This window comes from Seriola lalandi, unplaced genomic scaffold, assembly GCF_002814215.2.
Source record: "Seriola lalandi dorsalis isolate HSWRI2012SDOR001 ecotype SW California unplaced genomic scaffold, Sedor1 jcf7180002054677, whole genome shotgun sequence".
Classification (NCBI taxonomy): Eukaryota; Metazoa; Chordata; class Actinopteri; order Carangiformes; family Carangidae; genus Seriola; species Seriola lalandi.
The window spans coordinates 1,264,240-1,284,461 of record NW_019525230.1 but is presented as its reverse complement, the minus strand read 5'-3'; the positions used below and the strand labels follow the sequence as shown (position 1 = coordinate 1,284,461).

The 20,222-nt window shown below is 41.1% G+C and overlaps 3 protein-coding genes across 5 annotated transcripts; 1 reads left to right on the top strand and 2 right to left on the bottom strand.

The window, feature by feature from the left end:
- Positions 1-347: 347 nt before the first annotated feature.
- ptchd3b (patched domain containing 3b) lies at positions 348-3,362 on the top strand. Its single transcript, XM_023421856.2, has 4 exons — positions 348-1,084; positions 1,171-1,292; positions 1,480-1,625; positions 1,723-3,362. The coding sequence occupies exons 1-4, from the start codon at positions 365-367 to the stop codon at positions 3,240-3,242; spliced, it is 2,508 nt and encodes an 835-aa protein (XP_023277624.1). The 5' UTR covers positions 348-364; the 3' UTR covers positions 3,243-3,362.
- A 56-nt stretch (positions 3,363-3,418) lies between these two features.
- Positions 3,419-11,625, bottom strand: LOC111666554 (ATP-dependent zinc metalloprotease YME1L1-like). Of its 2 annotated transcripts, none has more exons than XM_087178136.1 (18): positions 11,447-11,625; positions 10,679-10,813; positions 9,914-10,091; positions 9,420-9,518; positions 9,071-9,180; positions 8,586-8,736; positions 8,409-8,492; positions 7,893-8,045; positions 7,510-7,662; positions 7,195-7,327; positions 6,861-6,923; positions 6,551-6,663; positions 6,281-6,436; positions 6,012-6,163; positions 5,754-5,880; positions 5,510-5,583; positions 5,314-5,400; positions 3,419-5,204 (listed from the first exon to the last, which is right to left on the bottom strand). In XM_087178136.1, the coding sequence occupies exons 1-18, from the start codon at positions 11,477-11,479 to the stop codon at positions 5,061-5,063; spliced, it is 2,145 nt and encodes a 714-aa protein (XP_087034262.1). In that variant the 5' UTR covers positions 11,480-11,625; the 3' UTR covers positions 3,419-5,060. The 2 variants fall into 2 exon arrangements, with proteins under 2 accessions (XP_087034262.1, XP_023277681.1); XM_023421913.2 differs by having other exon boundaries at positions 7,893-8,066; positions 11,447-11,624.
- A 240-nt stretch (positions 11,626-11,865) lies between these two features.
- On the bottom strand, positions 11,866-19,133 carry LOC111666486 (acyl-CoA-binding domain-containing protein 5-B-like). 2 transcript variants are annotated; one of them, XM_023421815.1, is made up of 14 exons: positions 19,044-19,133; positions 18,686-18,804; positions 18,171-18,294; positions 17,744-17,816; positions 17,035-17,185; positions 16,801-16,839; positions 16,168-16,374; positions 14,409-14,624; positions 14,013-14,107; positions 13,701-13,887; positions 13,354-13,568; positions 13,087-13,137; positions 12,860-12,975; positions 11,866-12,763 (listed from the first exon to the last, which is right to left on the bottom strand). In XM_023421815.1, exons 2-14 carry the CDS (start codon positions 18,786-18,788, stop codon positions 12,751-12,753), a joined length of 1,590 nt encoding a protein of 529 aa, XP_023277583.1. In that variant the 5' UTR covers positions 18,789-18,804; positions 19,044-19,133; the 3' UTR covers positions 11,866-12,750. The 2 variants fall into 2 exon arrangements, with proteins under 2 accessions (XP_023277583.1, XP_023277584.1); XM_023421816.1 differs by lacking the exons at positions 16,168-16,374; positions 16,801-16,839.
- Positions 19,134-20,222: the final 1,089 nt, after the last annotated feature.

The window sequence follows — 20,222 nt, the reverse complement described above, 5'->3', positions numbered from 1 at the left end:
GGGAATGGCCTGGGGGATAAGCAAAGAGAAACCAGTGACTGTACCAAGTGGTGTGATGGAACCAGTGAGCCATACTACACCTCCTGTTCTTCAATAGGCTTTTTGATGGAGCTGGTCCTCAATCCTCATCTGCCTCTGTTCATTACTGAGAAGGCCGCCCCTGTTATTATGCAAATCTCAGCCCACGAAGGAGCTGAAAGGACTCTGCAGCTCAATAAATACAGCTGGTTGTGAATACAGTTCCCTCTAAAGTTGGTCTAACATTTATGAGAATAGGAGCAGCTCTTGTATATGCCCCAAAATAGTTTCCGCACTAAATGCCATCCAGGAAATACAGCTTTTAAGGGAGCAGGTTTCAGCAGCTATGGCCAAGTGTCGCACGGACTGCCTGGAGAGACACCTGCGGATCTGCTTTGAGATGTTGGGCTGTTTTATTGGATCCCATCCGCGGTGGTTCCTGCTCGCCCCCGTGGTTCTCGCAACAGGCCTGGGGAGTGGGTTTTATTTTCTCACGGACAGGATGTCCAACAATATCGAAGAACAGTTCACACCTGTTGATGGTAAAGCCAAGATGGAGAGGAAATACATCCGAGAAACTTTTCCAGGAAATGAGTCCATCTTTTCAAGCTTAAGGCTGAGCACAAGTGGGAATTATGCAACTCTCATAGCTACAAGTGACAGGAATATCCTGACAGCGGAGTCACTACGGGACATCCTACAGTTGGACTATAGAATAAGGAGTATGGTAGTGCAGTTTGACAACAGGTCATTTGAATATGTGGATGTCTGTGCTGACGTGATGGGATCCTGCACCTCTAATGATATTCTAGATGTAATTAAAGACAATGCCAACAGTATCGATGCTGTCAATTTGACATTTCCGTGGTATCGGTCTGATTTTAGGAGTGTTCCTCTATATTTAAGTTTGGGGAGTGTTAAATTAAATAAGGAGAGCTCAGTTGTTGAAAGTGCTGAAGCCATACAGCTCTACTACTATTTACGAGAGGACACCAAAGCAAAAACAGATCTGTGGTTGGAAAGTTTCATCAATTTGGTCTCAAATGAATCATCAACTTCCATTCAGGTAAACAGACCTTTAATGTACCAGTGTTTTAAATGATCTGCCTTTTATGAGAGTGGATATCTGTTAAATGTATTAATTATCTTTAGGTGTCATACTCCACCTCCATGTCAATACAGTGGGAATTTGAGAAATCTCCAGCTTCTGTCATCTATTTATTCTCCATCGCCTACAGCATCGCCATCACCTTTTCAATTATATCATGTTGGAGGTTGGTAAAACTTCTGCTTTTGTCCTGAATTTAGATTCAAGTAGAGAGACGGCAACTCCACAGTCAACTTACTAAAGCCAGTTAAAGAAACACTTAAGTTTACAAAATAAAAGTCCACAATTTAAAAAAGATTTGATTTATATGTTTTGTGTTGAGTGACTGAATCTTTATAATCTGATTCCTGCAGGTTGGATAATGTGCGGACGAAGGTGTGGGTGGCATCTTGTGGGGTGCTGTCCACAGGTCTGGCAGTCCTCAGTGGTTTTGGTGCGCTGTTGTTGCTGGGCCAACCTTTTGTCATGACAGCTGCCTCCTGTCCTTTCATGATATTAGGTAGGTTGTGTTGATTCATCCAGGTCCACTCATCAGGGTTCAAACAAAAAAGTGAAATTTTAAAAATCTCTTCCTCCTCCTACTTTTTACCCTGCAGGTATTGGACTTGATGATATGTTCATCATGATCTCCTGTTGGCAGAGGACCCGTGTTCTGGACAGCGTCCCCGACCGGCTCGCTCATACCTACAGGGAAGCTGCCGTCTCCATCACCATCACCACCCTGACTGACGCTCTGGCTCTCTTCCTGGGCTGCAGCTCGCCCTTTGGCTCAGTCCAGTCCTTCTGCCTCTATGCTGGCATTTCTGTTTGCTTCTGCTATTTGTACAACATCACTTTCCTGGGGGCTTGTATGGCTTTGAATGGACAAAGGGAGGCAGAGAACAAGCACTGGTTCACCTGTGCCAAAATCCCAGAAGACTTACCGCCCAGGACTTCAAAAGCCTTCAGTGTCTGCTGTGTTGGAGGGAGCTACGATTCAATGACTGAAAGGGAGGAAACTGAGTCCATAAGCCACATTTTTGAGCGGTTCTATGGCCCATTTCTGACCCACAAACTGATCAAAGCACACGTATTTGTCATCTACGCAGCCTATCTGGCTGTCAGTATCTATGGCTGTTGGATCTTAAAGGAGGGCCTCGATATCAGGAATCTGGCTTTGGATGATTCCTACATCATCGATTACTACAATAATCAAAGGCAGCACTTTTCTGAATATAGCTGCAATGTGATGGTGGCAGTGAAACAGTCCTTCCCTTACTGGGACGAGGAAGGACAGAAGCAATTGCACTCATGCATCTCAAATTTTGAAAGTTTGAACTATGTCAACAGCACATTCGCTTGGTTTCTCTCCTTTCAGCAGTTTGCAAATGCAACCAATCTCAACATAAGCTCTCAAGAGGCTTTCCAAACCCATCTGCCACATTTCTTAGAGCTCGCCTCTGTGTTCAGACAAGACCTCAACATGACTGCAGCCAATGAGATTCAGGCCTCTCGCTTTTTCATTCAGACACTAAACAAAACCACAGTGAAGGACATGATGGTCGGACTCAGGAAGACAGCAGAGGAGTGTCCAGTAGAGCTCCTGGTGTACCACCCTGCGTTCATCTTCTTTGACCAGTATACTGTCATCATGGACAACACCATTCAAACCGTCCTGGTGGCTGTGACTGTGATGTTAGCCGTCTCACTCGTCCTGATACCCAGCGTCCTTTGCTCTGTGTGGGTGGCTTTTGCAGTTTGTTCAGTCATGGTCGGTGTGACAGGATTCATGGCGCTGTGGGGCGTAAACCTGGACTCCATCTCCATGATCAACCTCGTCATGTGCGTTGGTTTCTCTGTGGATTTCTCAGCACATATCTCTTACTCTTTTGTCTCCAGTCCCAAGAGTGATGTCAATGAGAAAGCCACGGATGCCTTGGCCCATCTAGGGTATCCTATCCTGCAAGGAGCACTGTCCACTGTGTTAGGAGTGGTGGTGCTGTCCGTGTCTGGGAGTTACATCTTTAGGACGTTCTTCAAGGTTGTGTTTCTTGTGGTTACATTTGGGCTGCTCCATGGCTTAGTCTTCATTCCAGTGTTTCTGACACTGTTTGGAGCCTGTGAGAAGTTTTGTTAAAGTCAATTCAAATTCTTCAAACTTTTTGTGTGAGGAAATATAAAAACAACACTGCAGCAATTATTTTGCCATTTGTCTGTTATTTTGAGCATTTTTGTGAAAATAAATCTGTAGTACACCTCGACCTACTGAGCCGCACGCACGCACGCACGCACGCACGCACCAAAAATGACAAGTTTTTCTTTGGGCTTCTTTTTATTGATTTCAGCTGCACTAACATTCATTAAGCACTGCCATCACATCGTTGAAAGATTTTTTGTCAGTCAACAGCAGAGAGCAAATTCAGCATAAAAGCAATACTATACATCTATATACAATGTTCCCATCACACCCCAGTCGTATATACAGCTTAACATGGGTAAAAGGCCAATGAACAGAGCAAATAGTGTCAAAGTGAAGGAAAAAAACCCAAGAAGGTAACACTATGATATAACGTATGCTGGTGGTCTGTTCTGAAATGCTAGAGTAAGAATTACATACACTGTTCAGTTGAAGATGAAGACATTCAACATTAACAGACAAATAACTGCAAGTTTCTACCAACAAACTGTGTTGAAGAAATGTCATATTCAGAATCAAGGATGCCTCTTTACAATTACACTCTGTGAACTGTTAGAGCTTAAACTTTCTTTCTGTCTGTCTCACATCTTCCTTCCCAGACAGCAATGGAAAATAACTGAAAGAAATGGTCAAATTCACTCATTTACAAGAAAAACTGATATATTTGCAGAGAGGCTTTTCAGAAGCCCAGCTCAGAACATGTGAAATTAGGCCAACAATACTTTCAAATTAAAATCCAAGATCCAAATGCTCTATCACGACATAAATGCAGCTTGTATTTCTTGCATGCTATTTGAGGCTGAGCAGCAGGTTTTGTTCAATCTCTACACACACAGCATGAATGAAATAAATTACATGAAGAGTGCATAAGTGCATTTTAAATTTGTTCACTCATCCAAAGTGCTGACGTGTTTTAGTTTCAATTTTTACACCTCCTACTTCAAAGGAAAGAAAATATACACTTAAAGTACATTCCCCAGAAGGCCTCCTTTAAAAACAAGCGACAGGGACATCAGCAGAGAAGGTAGATCTGTGTATAATCTGTTCAAACATCCCAGACACCAAGGATCCCATGGAAAGACTTCTACGTGCTAACTTGAGAATAACACAAGCTGAAGTAGCGAGTGCAGCCTGACATTGAAGATATACTTCACAAATAACAGATATGAGCACAAACACTGACAAAAATGAGCTCAGATTAAGTTAAATTCTGGTTGCCATGATTACGCAGTGACTCTTTGGGTAAATGGTATATATACTGCTCAGCATTTCCCACTGACAGAACAGGAATCTACACGGAGCTGGCTAAACAGAATTTGACCAAATTTTACAAAAGGATTGTTATCCAGATGCTGTTTTTACACTTGATGTGTATATGTACATTCAGGTATCATCTCCTAACACCGGCTGATAAAGTGCTCTGAGTAACATCCTTCCACTAAATCCATTAAACACTTAACCTTTCAACCTTCGCCACTTATAATGGACTTAGGGCACCACACATCTGCTTATCTCTGAACACAGGAAAGTCATGTTTAAGTTTCAAATAACAAAGCTACTTGTCTGGGAATATTGATGAGATTCCATGAAGGTGACAGCATGAAGATATGACATCGTCCCACATGAGCACTTGTCAATTTACTCCTCTGATTCACTGCTCAACACCTGAGTCCAATCCTCCTTCCCTAATGCCTGAGCTCTTAAAATCTGCCCCCTTCTCCGTTGCTTCCCCCGAGATTGTTGCCGTCCTTTGTGGTTTCATCTCGTCTCCAGGTTCTTTCCCTCCAAGACCAGCTGGATCTCTTTGGCATCCAGTGTTTCATACATGAGCAGAGCGTCTGCCAGGTTCTTGTGCTCCTTGGCGTGAGACTTCAGCAGGACTTTGGCACGCTCATAAGACTCCTGGAGACAGCAAGAGAAAAGACTGGTTAGATATATTGCTATAGAGCGATATATAGAGCTGAGTGTTTTTTTTGTTTTATGTGTAGTCATTTCAACAGGTGACACAGACCTTCAGTAACAGCCTGACTTCATGCTCCACAGCAGCTTGTGTCTCTGGGCTCTGTGCTGTCATGTCCGTATAGGTCATCACACCCAGCTGGGAGACGAGCAGTCAAGTCAATACATTAACAAATGTTAACTTGCAACAAAAACTGAATATAATATGATCAGCCTTTCCTTTCTAAGTCCCTGTCAGGTCTGCCTACCTTCTCACACATTCCAAATCTGGTCACCATCATCTTAGCGATCTTGGTCGCACTGTCAAAGTCGCTTGATGCTCCTGTAGAGGAAGAAATGACACATATATAACCACTTATGTTGCCCTTTTAAATTTCAGCCAGCCGAACACATTACTTCCTGATGTAATAAATACCAAGATTTTCCCTATATGCTACCCTCTTAACTAAAACATTTTGGGACTCACTGGCCCTTTGGGGAACCGTTTCCTACCGGTTGTGATGTACTCGTGGCCAAATATAATCTCCTCTGCCACACGGCCGCCCATACTAACGTCCATCTGGGCCAGTAACTGAGAGCGAGTCTCACTCCAGCGATCGTTCTCTGGGAGCATGGACACCTGGGGGGAAGAAGAAGAAGAAGAAGAAGAAGAAGAAGAAGGAAACAAGAGGAATGTTTGCATCAGAACTGGTGTCAAAGTTGGATATGCGCAGTTAAACTATGAGGTTTCAAAAGCTCTAGGTGTCTTACATGTCCCAGACTTGGGCCCCTGGGCATGATGGTAGCCTTGTTGATTGGCATGGCGTCTTTGGTGTAGTAGGCTACAATTGCGTGGCCTGATTCGTGGTACGCTGTGATGAGCTTGTTCTTCTTGTCTATTTCTGCACTCCTCCTCTCAGGGCCTTGAAGAAGAGAGAAGAATGAAAGAGGTGATTTCATCCAGAGAAGAACCAGAAGGGTCAAAAAAGATTAAAAAAGAAGAAAATGAGGAGAGGGATTGCTAACAAAGCTTTTCTCACCCATGAGGATTTTGTCTTTTGCAAACTCCAACTCCTTCAAAGTGACCATGTCTTTGCCATCAACTGCTGCCTTCAGGGCGGCCTGATTGACCAGATTTTCTAGGTCAGCGCCGGAGAAGCCCACTGTGCCTCGAGCAATAATACTGGCCTCAATAGCTGCACAGCAAAGCACAGCAAAATGCAAATATTCTTAAAAGATTCAGCCTCTGTAGTTTAAATACCGTGAACTACATGTGAGTTAAGTCAAATATATTTTGGCTCATTTCAGACCTGGATCCATTTTAATCTTCTTCAGGTACCAGTTGAGGATCTCTGTGCGTCCTTTCACGTCTGGTTTGGGGACAGTCACCTGCATGTCAAATCGTCCGGGGCGGATCAGGGCACTGAAAGGATCGACCAGCTTGTTAGTAAAAATGCTGATACTGTGTCAGCACATAACTCTGAAACACAACCTCAAAGCTGTAGTTCATTCTTCATCATTGAAAGGAACTGCTGTGACTCTGAAGGTTGTAAACCTTGACATTTCTAAACGGGCATTGTAAGCTTTGACATTTTGCAGGAGACACAGAGGTAAACGTACTTATCCAAAGCCTCTGGGAAGTTTGTTGCTCCAATGATGATCACACCTTCATTTGGTTTAAACCTACAAAGTAATATCACATGAGGCAAGTCACTGTCTGAAACGCAGCAACTTTCCTGTTTTTTGGATCTATTGTTTTTTGCTACATTTTCCATCAAAGAAAACTTCTGCATTGTGCCACAATGCAGCACTTTATTTATTCTTGTGTTTGCCAACACTGCTCTGTATGCACTTATGATTAAAGACTGGTCCTTACAATCTGTAGTCGTATAAGATATAACATATAACATATAATCTAAAACTTAAAAATGCAACTGATCATTTTAGAGATTACCCGTCCATCTCAGCAAGCAGCTGGTTGATAGTCTGTCTGGAGTAAGGGTGCATGGGAGACTCGATCCTTTTCCCACCCACACTGTCCAGCTCATCAATGAAGATCACACAGGGAGCATTGGCTTTACCTTCCCCTGGGAAAACATAAACATATGGACTATTGGATATTGAATACAATTATAATTACTGTTTTTTCAATCATGAAGCCCTTATATTAGGAGTCAACTTTAACCATTCTACTGGCCTTTAAGGAAGGAAAAGGAAAAGGAAAGGGGAGATGACAGATGATGATTAAAAAAAAAAAAAAAAAACCCACGGAAAAGGTTCCTGATGCGACTGGCTCCCACTCCAACAAACATCTCATCAAACTCTGACCCAGAGGCGTAGTAGAACGGCACATCTGCCTCTCCGGCCACCGCTCTGGCCAGCAGGGTCTTACCAGTCCCAGGAGGACCGACCAGGAGAACACCTGAAATACAGAGAGGCAAGGATGAGGAAAAATAGAGTGATACAAAAACAGAGCCCTGAGTAGTATTGTGCCATCACCATGAGCTGAAAATGTATTATACTATACCTAGTATAGTATACTATAGTATACTATAGTACATATATATATATATATATATATATATATATATACACACACAAGTGGAGAAAAGCTTTTCATGTAGCTTTAAATACACTGAGAGAATGTCCTACCTTTTGGCAGTTTTCCTCCCAGTGCTGTGAACTTCTGTGGGTTTTTCAGGAACTCCACCACGTCCTGCAGCTCGTTCTTAGCTTCTTCTACTCCTTTGACGTGCTCAAATGTCACGTTTTTCATCTGGACAGGATCTACTGCCGAATCCAGGCCTGATGTGGTTCGGAACCGCACTGTCCAAAATGGTTAGATTAAAGTTCGAAATCACACTGCATGGCATGGTTAATGAACACACACACACACAGCCTGTTAGTAAGCGTAGCTACTACATCTAATATTAGTGCTTCAATACTGCAAGTTAGAATTTGTTGTCTGCAAAAAAATCTGAGAATGTTTTTTTTCTGTTCTTTCAAGGCTTAAATTTGTTTTTTAAATAAGCATAAATTAATAACAGCAGGCAAATGCTGAGCTATTGTTATTTACATTAATATTTTAATATATTAAATTATTAACATATTGGAAGTGATTTCAAATGACATTTAATTAAAAAAACAGAGGAGAAAAGGAGCCTTTACCCGATAGGAAGGGGGTTTTGGAGATGCCATAGAGCCCCACAAGAAGCAGCACCAGCAGGATGAGACGAGTCCTCCTGAGAGAGTCTGAACAGTGGGGAAAATTACAGGAAAACAATACATCAATACCGTTTAATTATGGTAACTTGTGCACTAAAATTGATTAGTTGTTCCACTTGCCTTGTGTGCGTTGTGTCAAGGCTTGAGCTTTCAGGAAACCTTCAGCGAAGCCCCTTTTGAAAGCATCCTGTTGTCCATCAGGTATGTTCTTGTTCTTCAACAGGCTGTCTAGACTTTCCACTTCAACCCCCTTGTCACGTGAAAGGAAACCCTGTATCATGAGGCAAGATAGCTCAGACGCTTTCACAGAGCCAGAGTACTCCTTCACTTATAACACACCTTTATTAGGTACCTTTAGAAGGTACTGGAAAAGCTTTGTAGGCATGAAAACTAACCAATACAGCTGCATAACTGTTAACATTAGCCAACCAAAGTAAGAAAAACATACCATCTATTTCAGTCATGAAATTATCTGTCTTTTTCTGACACAGACTAGGCAGAGCACCAGTTTCCAACTCCTCCATTTTTCTTGTGTGCAGAAAATCTAACATGCTTAAGGATCTGCCTGAGCATGTTAAGCATGTGAACGTCTCTGAAGTACCTACTTTCATAAAAGATGGTGTGAACCCCTCAGATTCCACTGGGCGGTCGAAGCCTGATTGCAGTCGTCTGGTTTTGTTCCTTAAAGTTTTGAAGCCTCTGCTCTGGACCAACACTTGAAATAAACAGTAAGTATAGGATGTTAAAGTAGTTTAAAAACCAACCATATTTACACAGCATATAACTTTACTGGATTAGCATAAGCATTCATAAATGTACATATTGTTACAGGTAAATGTGCAGTGTATATGTTAAATAGGAAACATACATAACATTGACAGTTAACTGCATGCAATGCTATGGATCAGTGACAGATTATTACATCATTTATAAATGCTTCTAATCCATAGTTACCAGGCCAGTGTTGTAACTCTGTGTACACCGACTGAAGAGGTGATGGTTGCTGCCTGGGAAAAACTTGGCCTGACATTGGCATGGGACCACAAGAGAACCCTGGGAAGAGAAGAAAAGTGCTGTGCATATTACACATGCATACGTAATGAATACATAGTTAACTGAGTTTACTTCAGGTAAAAGGGGTAGCAATGACCCTTGGCTTTAAGTCACGAAGAAGCTAAACTGATCACGAGAGATGAGATGCATTAGAGGGTCCAAAGAATGGTCTGCTGAATTCCTTTATCAATGATAACTGGGTGTTAGGGGTTTCGAGAGATGGCTAGTCTCTGCAACACCTTTTGTGTTTAGTGACCAAGAGGCATCCAGCATTCACAAGAACCAGTGAGATGTAAACAGCAGTTACCCCAAGCTTGATCAAAGTGAGCACCAGTTTAACTGAAATGAGGTAAAGCATGGGGGATTTTTTTTCTAACCAAAATACGAATTCTCACCATGCTTGTTGTAGAAAAAGGAGTGTGCAGAAAGGTGAGAGGTCCTCCAGGCCGTCTGACCGCCCAGTGGAAGTGGCGCCTCCTGTGTGCTCAGGCGTGGTAACACACAGTTCACAAGCTCATCCAGCTGCTGTGTTCCCAGGTCTGATAATCCAAGCTCCCGCAGGTTCCACATGGACTGCACACAAGTACATTACAGAAATGTGTGTTTTACTAGCAAACCTGTAGTCAGTGACCACTCTACAGGTCCACCTGTACAATCTAATGGAATACTACTGTTCTGCTATAAAAATGACCTTCATGATCCCTGTGATCTTCAGTTTGTTTGACACTGCCACTGATATGTTGATCAAATTATAGGTTTCAGCACTGAGGCCAAAGCAAGCGGTGGTGTTCAATTAATCACTCAATCAATCAGACTTTATGAGCATTGAACTTTTCATACAAACAATGTAACAGTGCTATGTGTTATAAAGACCTCTCAATACAATGTAGTTCATTACAGCACCATCTCTATGACCTCAGCAATAAACACATAACTGCATTTATAGATTTCAGATTTCATTATAAACTTCATAAACATAAAATTTATGGCAGAGTTGTTGTATTGAATCGTAACATACTGGGCAGGTGAACCCTAATAAAGTGGCCACTGCAGGTCTCTGTGACACATGTGGTGCAGTGTAAGGAAGTGTGAAAACAAACAAGTGTATCATTGCATTGTGTTTGATGTGCAACTGCAGATTTTCTCCTACTGATCCGTACCTCCGTGCATTGTAGTTCTGAGTCTGAGGCATGCTCTGTGTGCTTTCTAGACATGCTGCTGGCACTGCTGCTGCTTCCCACTGAGCTCTTCAGAGAGTGGAGGACGTTGATGAGGTGGCTGAGAGGTACAGTCACCTGTGATCGAACAGTGAGTGAAGTTACACGTTTTCAATATTAAATAATGACAACCACCATATAAGTCGCAATTTTCATCAAAATCCCTAGTTGTCAGGTAGTTGACATGAAGGTACCACAGACTAACAGAAACCAACGGAAAAAGTACACCCGCTAATTGCTGTTACAGGGTCTTCATGATCTAAATGAAGCTCATGATCTTGCATTAAATAAAATAAAAGAAGCCAGACATAGGTATTTCTCATGTCTCCACAGAACAGTTGTTTAAACAGCTGATTTCTTAGAACATACAAGGTATCAGTAGTAAAACATGTCTCTCATTGACGCAGTTTCCCAGCCGGCAGCTAAGGACACACTGGACGCTCAACTGAGCACTGTCGGTTAAACTATGTCAGCTCCTCTCAACTCAACGGCCCACACACCAGGCTAAATGTCTCTGTTAAATTACAGGTAGGACGTGAAGGTAAATGTGTTTCCGACCGTTAAATGGAAACGAAAGGTCGACAACAACCTCGCTCACAAGAGAACAAGCTAAGGTTAACTTAGCTTGCTAGCAGGCTGAGCTGAGCGGGGTAGAACCAAAACAATAACAATGCTAACATTAGCTTGGCCTTAAGTTTCTTGATTTCTTACCTGTGGTTGAACCGTCATCGACAAGGAAAACATCTTTAATTCTCTCGAGAAGCTACGCAAGTTACACCACTGCCCCTGAGTGTTAAAGGCCCGTGTTTCTTTCACTTTAACTTTCTGTCGCAGGCACAGCTAGTCCAACTGCGAACTTCAGCGGTCCTCTGACAGCTGAAGATAAACCGGATATGACCTCTACAGTTGCAACAACCTTTGCATCCCTGTCGAAATCTGTTCTACCTTTTCTGGACTGACTTAGGTTCCGTTTATTTAGTTCATTGTGAAATAACAACAATATTACTTTGCTTACTTACAGTAGTTTAAAATCTAATAAATATGACATCGTCTTACAACTTACAACTTATATTTTCCCCCTAACATCCCTTTACACGAGCACTGACCATCAGAAATCATCACAATAAATGTGTTTGTTCCAAGAATGTATTTATTGCATGTCAAATTTGCTTCATAATATACTGATGTTTTACAACTGTATATTTGAAAGCACTCTAACCCATTCTTCTTCATTTTCACCAAACAGTTGACAAGAAACAAGGATGATTATATATAGATATATGGATTGTCTGTACTTTGTATTTAACTTTTTATTTGTATTTTTTTTTTTGTTTGTTTTGCAAAAGTCTGATCTTTGATGCCATTGCACTCAAGCTATAAAATAAACATTCATCTTTACACATAAATAACCTTATTTTTTACCTTAAATATCTATTTGGTCTTAAAGGAAATGCTCCATAAATATTTCTACATTTCAGACCATCAATATAAAAGGCTGATGTCTTTAACTATCAGGAAAAAAACATTATTTGACAAAAAGTATGAAAATAAAATTAAATAAACAATGGAACGTACAACAAACAAAATAAAACTCTTATCACTTAAGATTGACAGCTAATATATGATTATGAATCTATTTCCAGTAAAAGCTGACTCTCTTATATGGGTATTATGTTTAGATTGACTTTTGATGTGGTGATCTGTGAGACATGTCATAAATATGACCACCTAATGCTAAGCTAACTATAACAATGAAAATGTGCCTGCATTTATAATGCATTAATTCTCCCTTACTTAAAACCCTACGCGGTGTCCATGAAGTCAAAATGCTACACTATACTGCAGAGTCTCCCTTTGAACGCCTGTCTAACCACTCACTCATTTAAAGCAGACTTTCCATTTCTACTGGCGTCGAATTACATTGTTTGTGTTGGTAACTTATAAAAGCCACAAAGCAACAAAAACTTCATCCCAGGTTCATGTTCTTTGAGTGATGCTGAAGGCTCTCAGACAATTCAGGGGATTTTTCTATGGGGAGAAAAGGTGACACAGAGTTGTAATTGTCTGTGGTGTGGTCATAAAGAAAAGATAAAATAATCAGTGATAATAGAGAATTTTGTTTACCTTCTCTTCCTCTGTAAGTAAAGCTGGACAAGCCAATGGGCAATCAGAGGCCAAAGTGCAGTCAACACCACTGTGAGTGGAGAGAAGTCAAAAGGCCACCAGGACGGTCTCAGGATCTATAAAAACAGGACTTGCATTAATGCATTTGCATTTATTTCCTGATTAGCTACTAATTGGTCAGAAATTTGCATAAAAATCGAATTTTTGGGAATTGTTTTTAAAAGGACCTTTCGTGCTACAGGTAAGGAGTCCTCCTGCCTTGGTGAAGATGATCTTGACTGAAAATACAGAAATCCATCAATAAATATCTAATAAATAGTCACAGAGACATTTTAATACAGAGGTGCCTGAAGGAACAATAACTAAGAGCAATGTGAAATTATTTTTTTCTTTTACATTCAAAAACATGGAAAATAAATCAGCAGCTGGTGTGATGTCTCGATCACCATCAGTCTAGATAAGGGGGCCAGACCCCCCTGGTCTTATCGTATCACCTGTGGTACGTTGAGCATCTCCAGAGTGTGCAGCCTGTGCAGCACATTGGCCATGTCGCGCTGCAGCCTCAGCAGAGCCGTAGCTATTTGCTCATTGATGTTTCCCCTGGAAGCACTGACAGGATGTCTGCTCTGTGACACACAACAGCTGGCAGCATCTGCACTGACACACCACTGAGAGCTACAGGTAACCCTTGGCGACTGACAACCTGAAACTGGAGTCAGATTGTGACAGATTAATGCTACAACATGCAACTTATCTGGCGCCGCAAAGGCTTAGGAGAGTGAACAAAGCACACATCTCTGGAGGAAGGTAAAGTAGGGATACAGAGTCGGAGTAGTCTCACCTCTCCCTCTTCTTGACAAGGAGCTGTTGTGTTGGCTCGTACTAATCCCGTCTTTAAAGAAGGGATCTCTTGTTAGTACTTGATCCTCTCCTCCATTCGGGGTAGTGTTGCTCTCAAACCAAAGATCATTTTGCTTCACTGTGGCAGCTCCTGATCCAGGTGGCTGAACCTTCGATGTAGACACCCGCTTGTAGGAGAAAAACGATAGTCAACCACAAACTGAATAGAAAGGACAGACCACGTTAAATTGATGTCTGACTTTATAACTCTTCATGACTTTATTTCTAGCATGTTGTTTAAGGGACACCACACCTCTTCCATGGCGAGATGCTCCATTGAGTCACAGAATTCCTCATTATCTGAGTCTGTGGATCGGTGGTTCTTCTCTGGAACAGCATCAATGTGATCTGATCGGTGCAAAACACAGCACTCAAACATTTATTTATCACTATTTAGGTGTGCAACAGAGAGTGATGCTTTGTAAGTAACAGCTATATGCTTTACCCTAAGGGTAAAGGCTTTTTTGGTTTACAGCTCATTTTACATTCCTTTTCTCAATCTTTTCTATTATATGTTCTTACATTTGATGCTGCCACATTCAATATTTTCTACAGGCACAACTTATCACATTATTCCTGCATACTTATGATTTTACAGAATAATCATCATCATCAAACACACTCTTTTTGCATTGATTTATAATCTTACCGCTCAGGTGTCCATTGAAGTGCATGTACGGGTTATACTGCACACTGGGCGCTATGGAACAGGCCAGTTCCTCCTCCTCCACCTCACTGTTGAGGGAGCTGTGTGTCCCGTTGGTGAAGGAGGACATGCTGGGCTCCATGCTGCTGCTGGACCCTCTGGTGTCAGACCTCCACCTCTTGTCCTCCACCATCAGCAGCCTTGGATCAGGACTCCAGACTGAGCCGAGGCGAGAAAACACGAGAGAGTATGACAAAGGATTACAAAAGAGGGCAGTTCTCTTTGTGTATCCATATCTCACCCTGCACGTAGTTAGAGCAAATGACTTTTTTCTTTATCTCATTGAAATACTGTTCTCATTTATATGAATATATTCAGAAAGAAACCATATCACACTCAGTGACTTTCAATGGAAACTATACACGTCTTGAATCCTTCAAATGAACTCAGGGGTGTCAGAAAACAGTGAAAATGTTATTCATAAAGACAAAAAGCAACTGTGTGCTGATCGGTCTTTAGTAACTTGTAATATACTGTTGGAGTTTATAAGCAACTAAAGGACACAATACAAATACACAAGCAGTTGCTCTCCTTTCCTTTTAACCTAAAAATAAACAGGCAAAAAAATGAGGAAATTAAGAGAGAAAATAGTGCATAATGCAGTAATGCACAGAAATGAGAGTGTGTACATATAGTAAATAATTCACCTGTGCCACAGAAAAACAAATCTTTCTTTCGAGTGTATTTTAGGTAACAAACAGTTCTCAAATACTGTATATAAGTAACTTCCAAAAACAATTGGGCACTGTGATCTTTAACAAGTGTTACTGACACAGGAATAAATTGTGTATCTGTTACCTGCCTGGCTGGTGTTGCTTTCACCTTGTGGGTCATCATGGCCGAATGTGGTCCTGGAGACACCTACTGTGGCAGGAACTACCACAGAGGCTAGTTTGAGTACTTTACAGGCAAGTAGTTGAAATCAAAATGAAGGCCAAGTTCGAAGATGGGTCCGGTCAGACCCATGTCTACTGAGTGTCATGCTGACAGGCTCTGCGGCTGGTGTGATCCCATTGCAAGATAGTCTCTAGTTAGGGACTATTTTTAGCTGCGGATTGATACACATTTGGTGCACTGGTGAGTATTTACAGCAGAAGTGTTGACGGTAGTGCCCATGTTCATGGTGATGAAGAGACGTGTCATCCAGTACAATGGTGCACATCAGTGATGTGGGTTTGGACAACAGTGGAGCACTATGACACAGAAGGATAGAAAGTATACACACGGCAATGCATTGGTATTTTCCTTTGTTTACTTTAAGAACAGACCATCTTACAATGAGATCAAACCTGGCGCGACGCCTGTCAACATGTGGAGGATCTGACCCAGTACCCATTAGTGTACTATTAAAGGATTACTCAGCACTCATGGCTCGGACCACACCCATCTTCGGACTCTGCCTTCATCTTGAACTCAACTACACACCTGTAACATGTTGTGACTGTGTCTTGCACCGGTTGTGACACTATTGACAAAAATCTGTCCACAGACAGACATACTGTCAAAATACTGAAAGAGTACAGAAGACAGCCTCTGTGGTAGCCGAGGTAACAGTAGGTGTGTCCAGGACTCACAGACCTAGCTGGTAAATGTGGGATATGAACTCGGTGCCCTATGGCGGTTTAGTGTGTATAACCACTACAACACAGAACACACACAACTCCACAGCAAAAACACAGCTAACTACAACTACTGATGGTACCTTTTTCCTCCTCCTCTTCATCTTCTGTATTATCTTCTTCATCCCCATTCTCCTCTTCCTCACTTCCCCTCCAATCACTACTTTCCTCTTTTCTTTCGATTTCACTATTGTCTTTACTTCCCTCTTCCTCCTCGCTACCGACACTTACGCCATGAACACTGTCTTTTTCTTGAAGGTTTTGTATATCATCCCACAGATCCCCATAGCCTGAACAGTGAGGGAAACACTCTTGATTAAGTCTTTATCAAAGAATATATTGCACCATCTACATCTACATAAAGCAAACACACACACTTGACAGACTATTTCTAAATTCACAGGTTTCACAGGTAGGTTATCACACTACTATACCACAAAGTGCAAATAATGACATAAGCCAACAAAGCGACACACTGACTAACCACTGAACAAGCCTCACAGCACATATATGACAGATTGCACAGGAAATGTTCACCCAGCACAGCTCCTGCAGTGTATTTGCATTACTCTAAATTCAGCCTAGAATGATGCCCTTGATCAGTCAAATGAAACGCTAATGAAAGCAACGCAATTAAATTAAAATAAGCGTATTCAGTCTGGGAATAAAGAGCTATCTATCAACTCTAAAGCTACAGTGAAAACCACAAGACTTGCCTTCCATTGTTGGCTTCTTCAATGCTTTGACCAGCTCATCTAGTGATGAAAAGACATGTAAGACAGGCTTAGGCTCAGAAAAATAAATCTCTGTGACTGAGAAAGAGACATCAGCAGCAGTACGACACCCCAAATGAGCAGCAGTGGCCTCCTTGGAGTGTACTCTTTTTTTTCTCCCTTTGATATGCCTCCAAGTGCGGAGTTATTATTGGCATCTCTGATCGTGTACATTACCTGCATGTTTTGCAAAAGGCCTGCTGAAGGGCCTCCTCTCCACTTCACTTTCTTCAGCTTCCTCTTCTTCTCCGTCGACTTCAGTGTAGAAGTTGCCAAGCTTCTGCACCAGGTCGGTCACCTCATCTGTGATCGGGATGGTCTCCAAAATCTGACAGCAAATAATCAAGTTTATGTCGAAAGCGATTAGGAGATTATGGCACATGCACTTTGCACTTGCTTTTGTATAAATAGATGTGGCAAGACTGTCAACAAATCACAGGGAATCAAGTTAATTAGATGTGATTATATATTGCAAAGGCTGTGTGGGTTTTGGTTGGACCAGTTAAAGAGATGGTAACTGGGGGAAGTGAATGTTATCAGCAGTGAAAAATGAATAATGATATTTGCAGAACCAGTCTCTGGTCAAACATATACAAAAAAATCAATTAGTTTTTATCAATAAGACTGCAAGTCCGAAGTCATGCTAGCAGCTGCTGCTGTTTATGTTGATATTTAGCAGGTATGATGTCTTAGTTTAGCATTTAGCATGCTAACATTTTCTCATTAGAGCTAAAGCACAGTGCAGCCGGGGCAGATGGGAATGTGATTGTTTTTGCAGGTATTTGGTCACAAGTAATGGACACGTTACTGTGAAGAGAGATGCCTGTGTGTTGATTATTATTCATGCTCCTTCTATTCGGCCTTAGTTTTCCCTGAAAGGACTTACCAGCTGGATGTCCTCAACATAATTCTTCATGGCTTCCTCCTTTGTCATATTTCCTAAAGAGCTCCACGCATCCCTGGCAACACAAAGTCATAGTTCAACACTTGGACACTGACAAGAAAGCGATCATTGAATAACTGAAAATATGCAGTTAGAGAGGAAGTAAGTGATGCAGAAATCTCACCCTACTTCATCTATTCTGCAGGATTACCCATTGGATATACCAGCTGTGCTGTGCAGTAATATTTGGTTGTTATTAACATAAATTGTGGATTTGGAGGCATTAAGTGATTCTGCCTTTGACCTGTTGTATGGATAGCATGGATATTTTTTCTGTCTGTCTCCTACGCTGCCATTAACCATAACTAACATTTAGTTGTGTAATACAACAATTACATATGTATGAAGACAACACACAATAAACACTTACCATTTGGCTTTTCCACGAGTGTCCCAGAAGCCGCTCGGTCTGGGGATGTTGCAGGGCCCCAAGGTGGCCTGCTTATAGTAACTATAGAACATCAGCATCATGTCATCAGACGGCTGGAAAGGACCTGTGAAAAGGAGAAAGCTGATTAGAAAGGGTTTTACTCTTGTGTTACATCACAGTTGGTTTTATTTTCTACAAAACACACATGTGGAGGGCAGCTCCAGAATGCAATAGAATTGCAATAAAATTGTTACACTGAGACACACGTGAGCTCCAGAAGTTGTTATTAGACCGGAGAAATGACTGATTCACTTAATCAGCTCTTATCCTCACAGCAGCTTTATCAATGGAGGGTCAGCTAGTAGTGACAGCTCTGCATGTAGGTCAATCACCTGGAGTGTTTACACACCAACAACAACAAGCACAGACTTCACACTGTGCAGCACATAACCTAAGACTTAAGTCCAACCTCTTTCATTCATAGTCTAGGACAAAGTAGAAGAGAAAGTTATCACCTTCTTCAGGCAAACTCCGCATCACTTTAACTGCAGCGGCGAATTTCGCCTCGAGGCTGTGTTTGTCCTCCTGCGCCATGCTGAGCCCCAGTAAGGATGACATGAAGGAGTCCTCACATCTTCAACGTGGATTTGAGGCAATTAATGGAAAAATCAAATGCATTTCAGAAAGTGTTCAGTAAGGGACATTACAACATAATTTGGTCATCACTGCAGCTAGTTGCCACTTGTCTTATCTATGGAGGCAGACTGTTTAATCTAGGTGATATTAAATAATCAGCTCGCGTCGGTTCAGCGGTAACACACTACACTGTTTATCAGAAGTGCCTCCTCTATGGTTGAATTATTAGAGACTCACCATAAAGTTCATATTCGCCGGTGCAATAATTACTTCATTAGCCCGGTGTCTGTCTGCAATATGCAGCAGAAAGCCAATCTTGACTCCAGCCAAGGATGAGCCAAACAGCCAACGTCTGAGCACTGAATATAACTGGGAAATGTAGTTTTTGTCGTCAAAACGTGGAGAGTGGTGGCTTGACAATGAAGGCTTTACTCCTCCAAGTCCCAGAAACCCCTCTCAGCGGGGATTTAAGCAGCGGTGATGTATGGGAAATGTAGTGTCTTTAGGTCATTAGGTATATATCAAAATAATACTGAAGTGAAGTGCAGGCTTTATACAAATTCTTTTAAAAATGTTGAGACATATCAAAACGGTATTTGGACTAATGTATGTCTCTCTTTATGGTTTTTGTTATTTCATATAGCATCAAATATTCAATGCATCCTTGTAAACATGAAATGATTTCCATCATTTTTATACGCTAGTTTTTGTTTGTTTATTTGTTTGTTTGTTTGTTCTTTAATGTATCTGGGCAGCTACATCTGTGATAAAATTGACCTATTATTAAGATTTAGTCTAGGCACTTAGACTAAGTACAACTATGATTCTGATGAGTCATTAAACTATGAAATCGTTTCAATAAAAGGGCACAAATACAGTGGAATATCTATAATTGTATCAGGTTTAGGTTACTATTCTGTTCTGTTATGTGCTGAGTGTTAAGATCATGTAAAATTTAGTCTCACCTTTATAGATATTATTTTTCGACTGACATATTTTATTTCAAAATGTTACATGTTTTATATTTTATTTGTGCATTTTTGTGTATTTTAATGGAAAAGGATTAAAAAGGAGTACAAAATATTTCACATAATATGCTTAAATAAGATATAAATAGGAACGGATATTACTACAATAACACACTAATGTAATATTATCTATGATTTTGGGGTAGAAATGCAAATATAGTCAATAATAATAATAACTATAATAATGATGATGTTGAGAAGAAGAAAAAAGTATTATTATCTTAATATATTATATACTCATATTATTATATACAATAATTATGTCGTATTAGCTACTATACTTGAGAACTAGGACCATTATATTATATAGGCCTACTTATATCACCATTAATATATACATCATCGCAATGAAATCTCATTGGTCTACTGCTCCTCTCTGTCGGCGTTT

Bases quoted from the DNA above. Each gene is read 5' to 3' on its own strand.
- LOC111666554 (XM_023421913.2), bottom strand. From the start codon at position 11,479: ATGTTTTCCTTGTCGATGACGGTTCAACCACAG. The intron at 9,181-9,419 runs GTAACTATGGAT...GTTTATTTCAAG, and splicing joins AGAGTTACAACACTGGCCTG to TGTTGGTCCAGAGCAGAGGC. The intron at 6,164-6,280 runs GTGAGAAAAGCT...CTCTTCTTCAAG, and splicing joins AAAAGACAAAATCCTCATGG to GCCCTGAGAGGAGGAGTGCA.
- LOC111666486 (XM_023421815.1), bottom strand. From the start codon at position 18,788: ATGTCATCCTTACTGGGGCTCAGCATGGCGCAGGAGGACAAACACAGC. The intron at 17,817-18,170 runs GTAAGTGTTTAT...TTGTGTTGCCAG, and splicing joins ACTCGTGGAAAAGCCAAATG to GGATGCGTGGAGCTCTTTAG. The intron at 13,138-13,353 runs GTGATACGATAA...CTGTATTTTCAG, and splicing joins AGATGCTCAACGTACCACAG to TCAAGATCATCTTCACCAAG.
- ptchd3b (XM_023421856.2), top strand. From the start codon at position 365: ATGGCCAAGTGTCGCACGGACTGCCTGGAGAGACACCTGCGGATCTGC. The intron at 1,085-1,170 runs GTAAACAGACCT...AATTATCTTTAG, and splicing joins AATCATCAACTTCCATTCAG to GTGTCATACTCCACCTCCAT. The intron at 1,626-1,722 runs GTAGGTTGTGTT...TTTACCCTGCAG, and splicing joins CTGTCCTTTCATGATATTAG to GTATTGGACTTGATGATATG.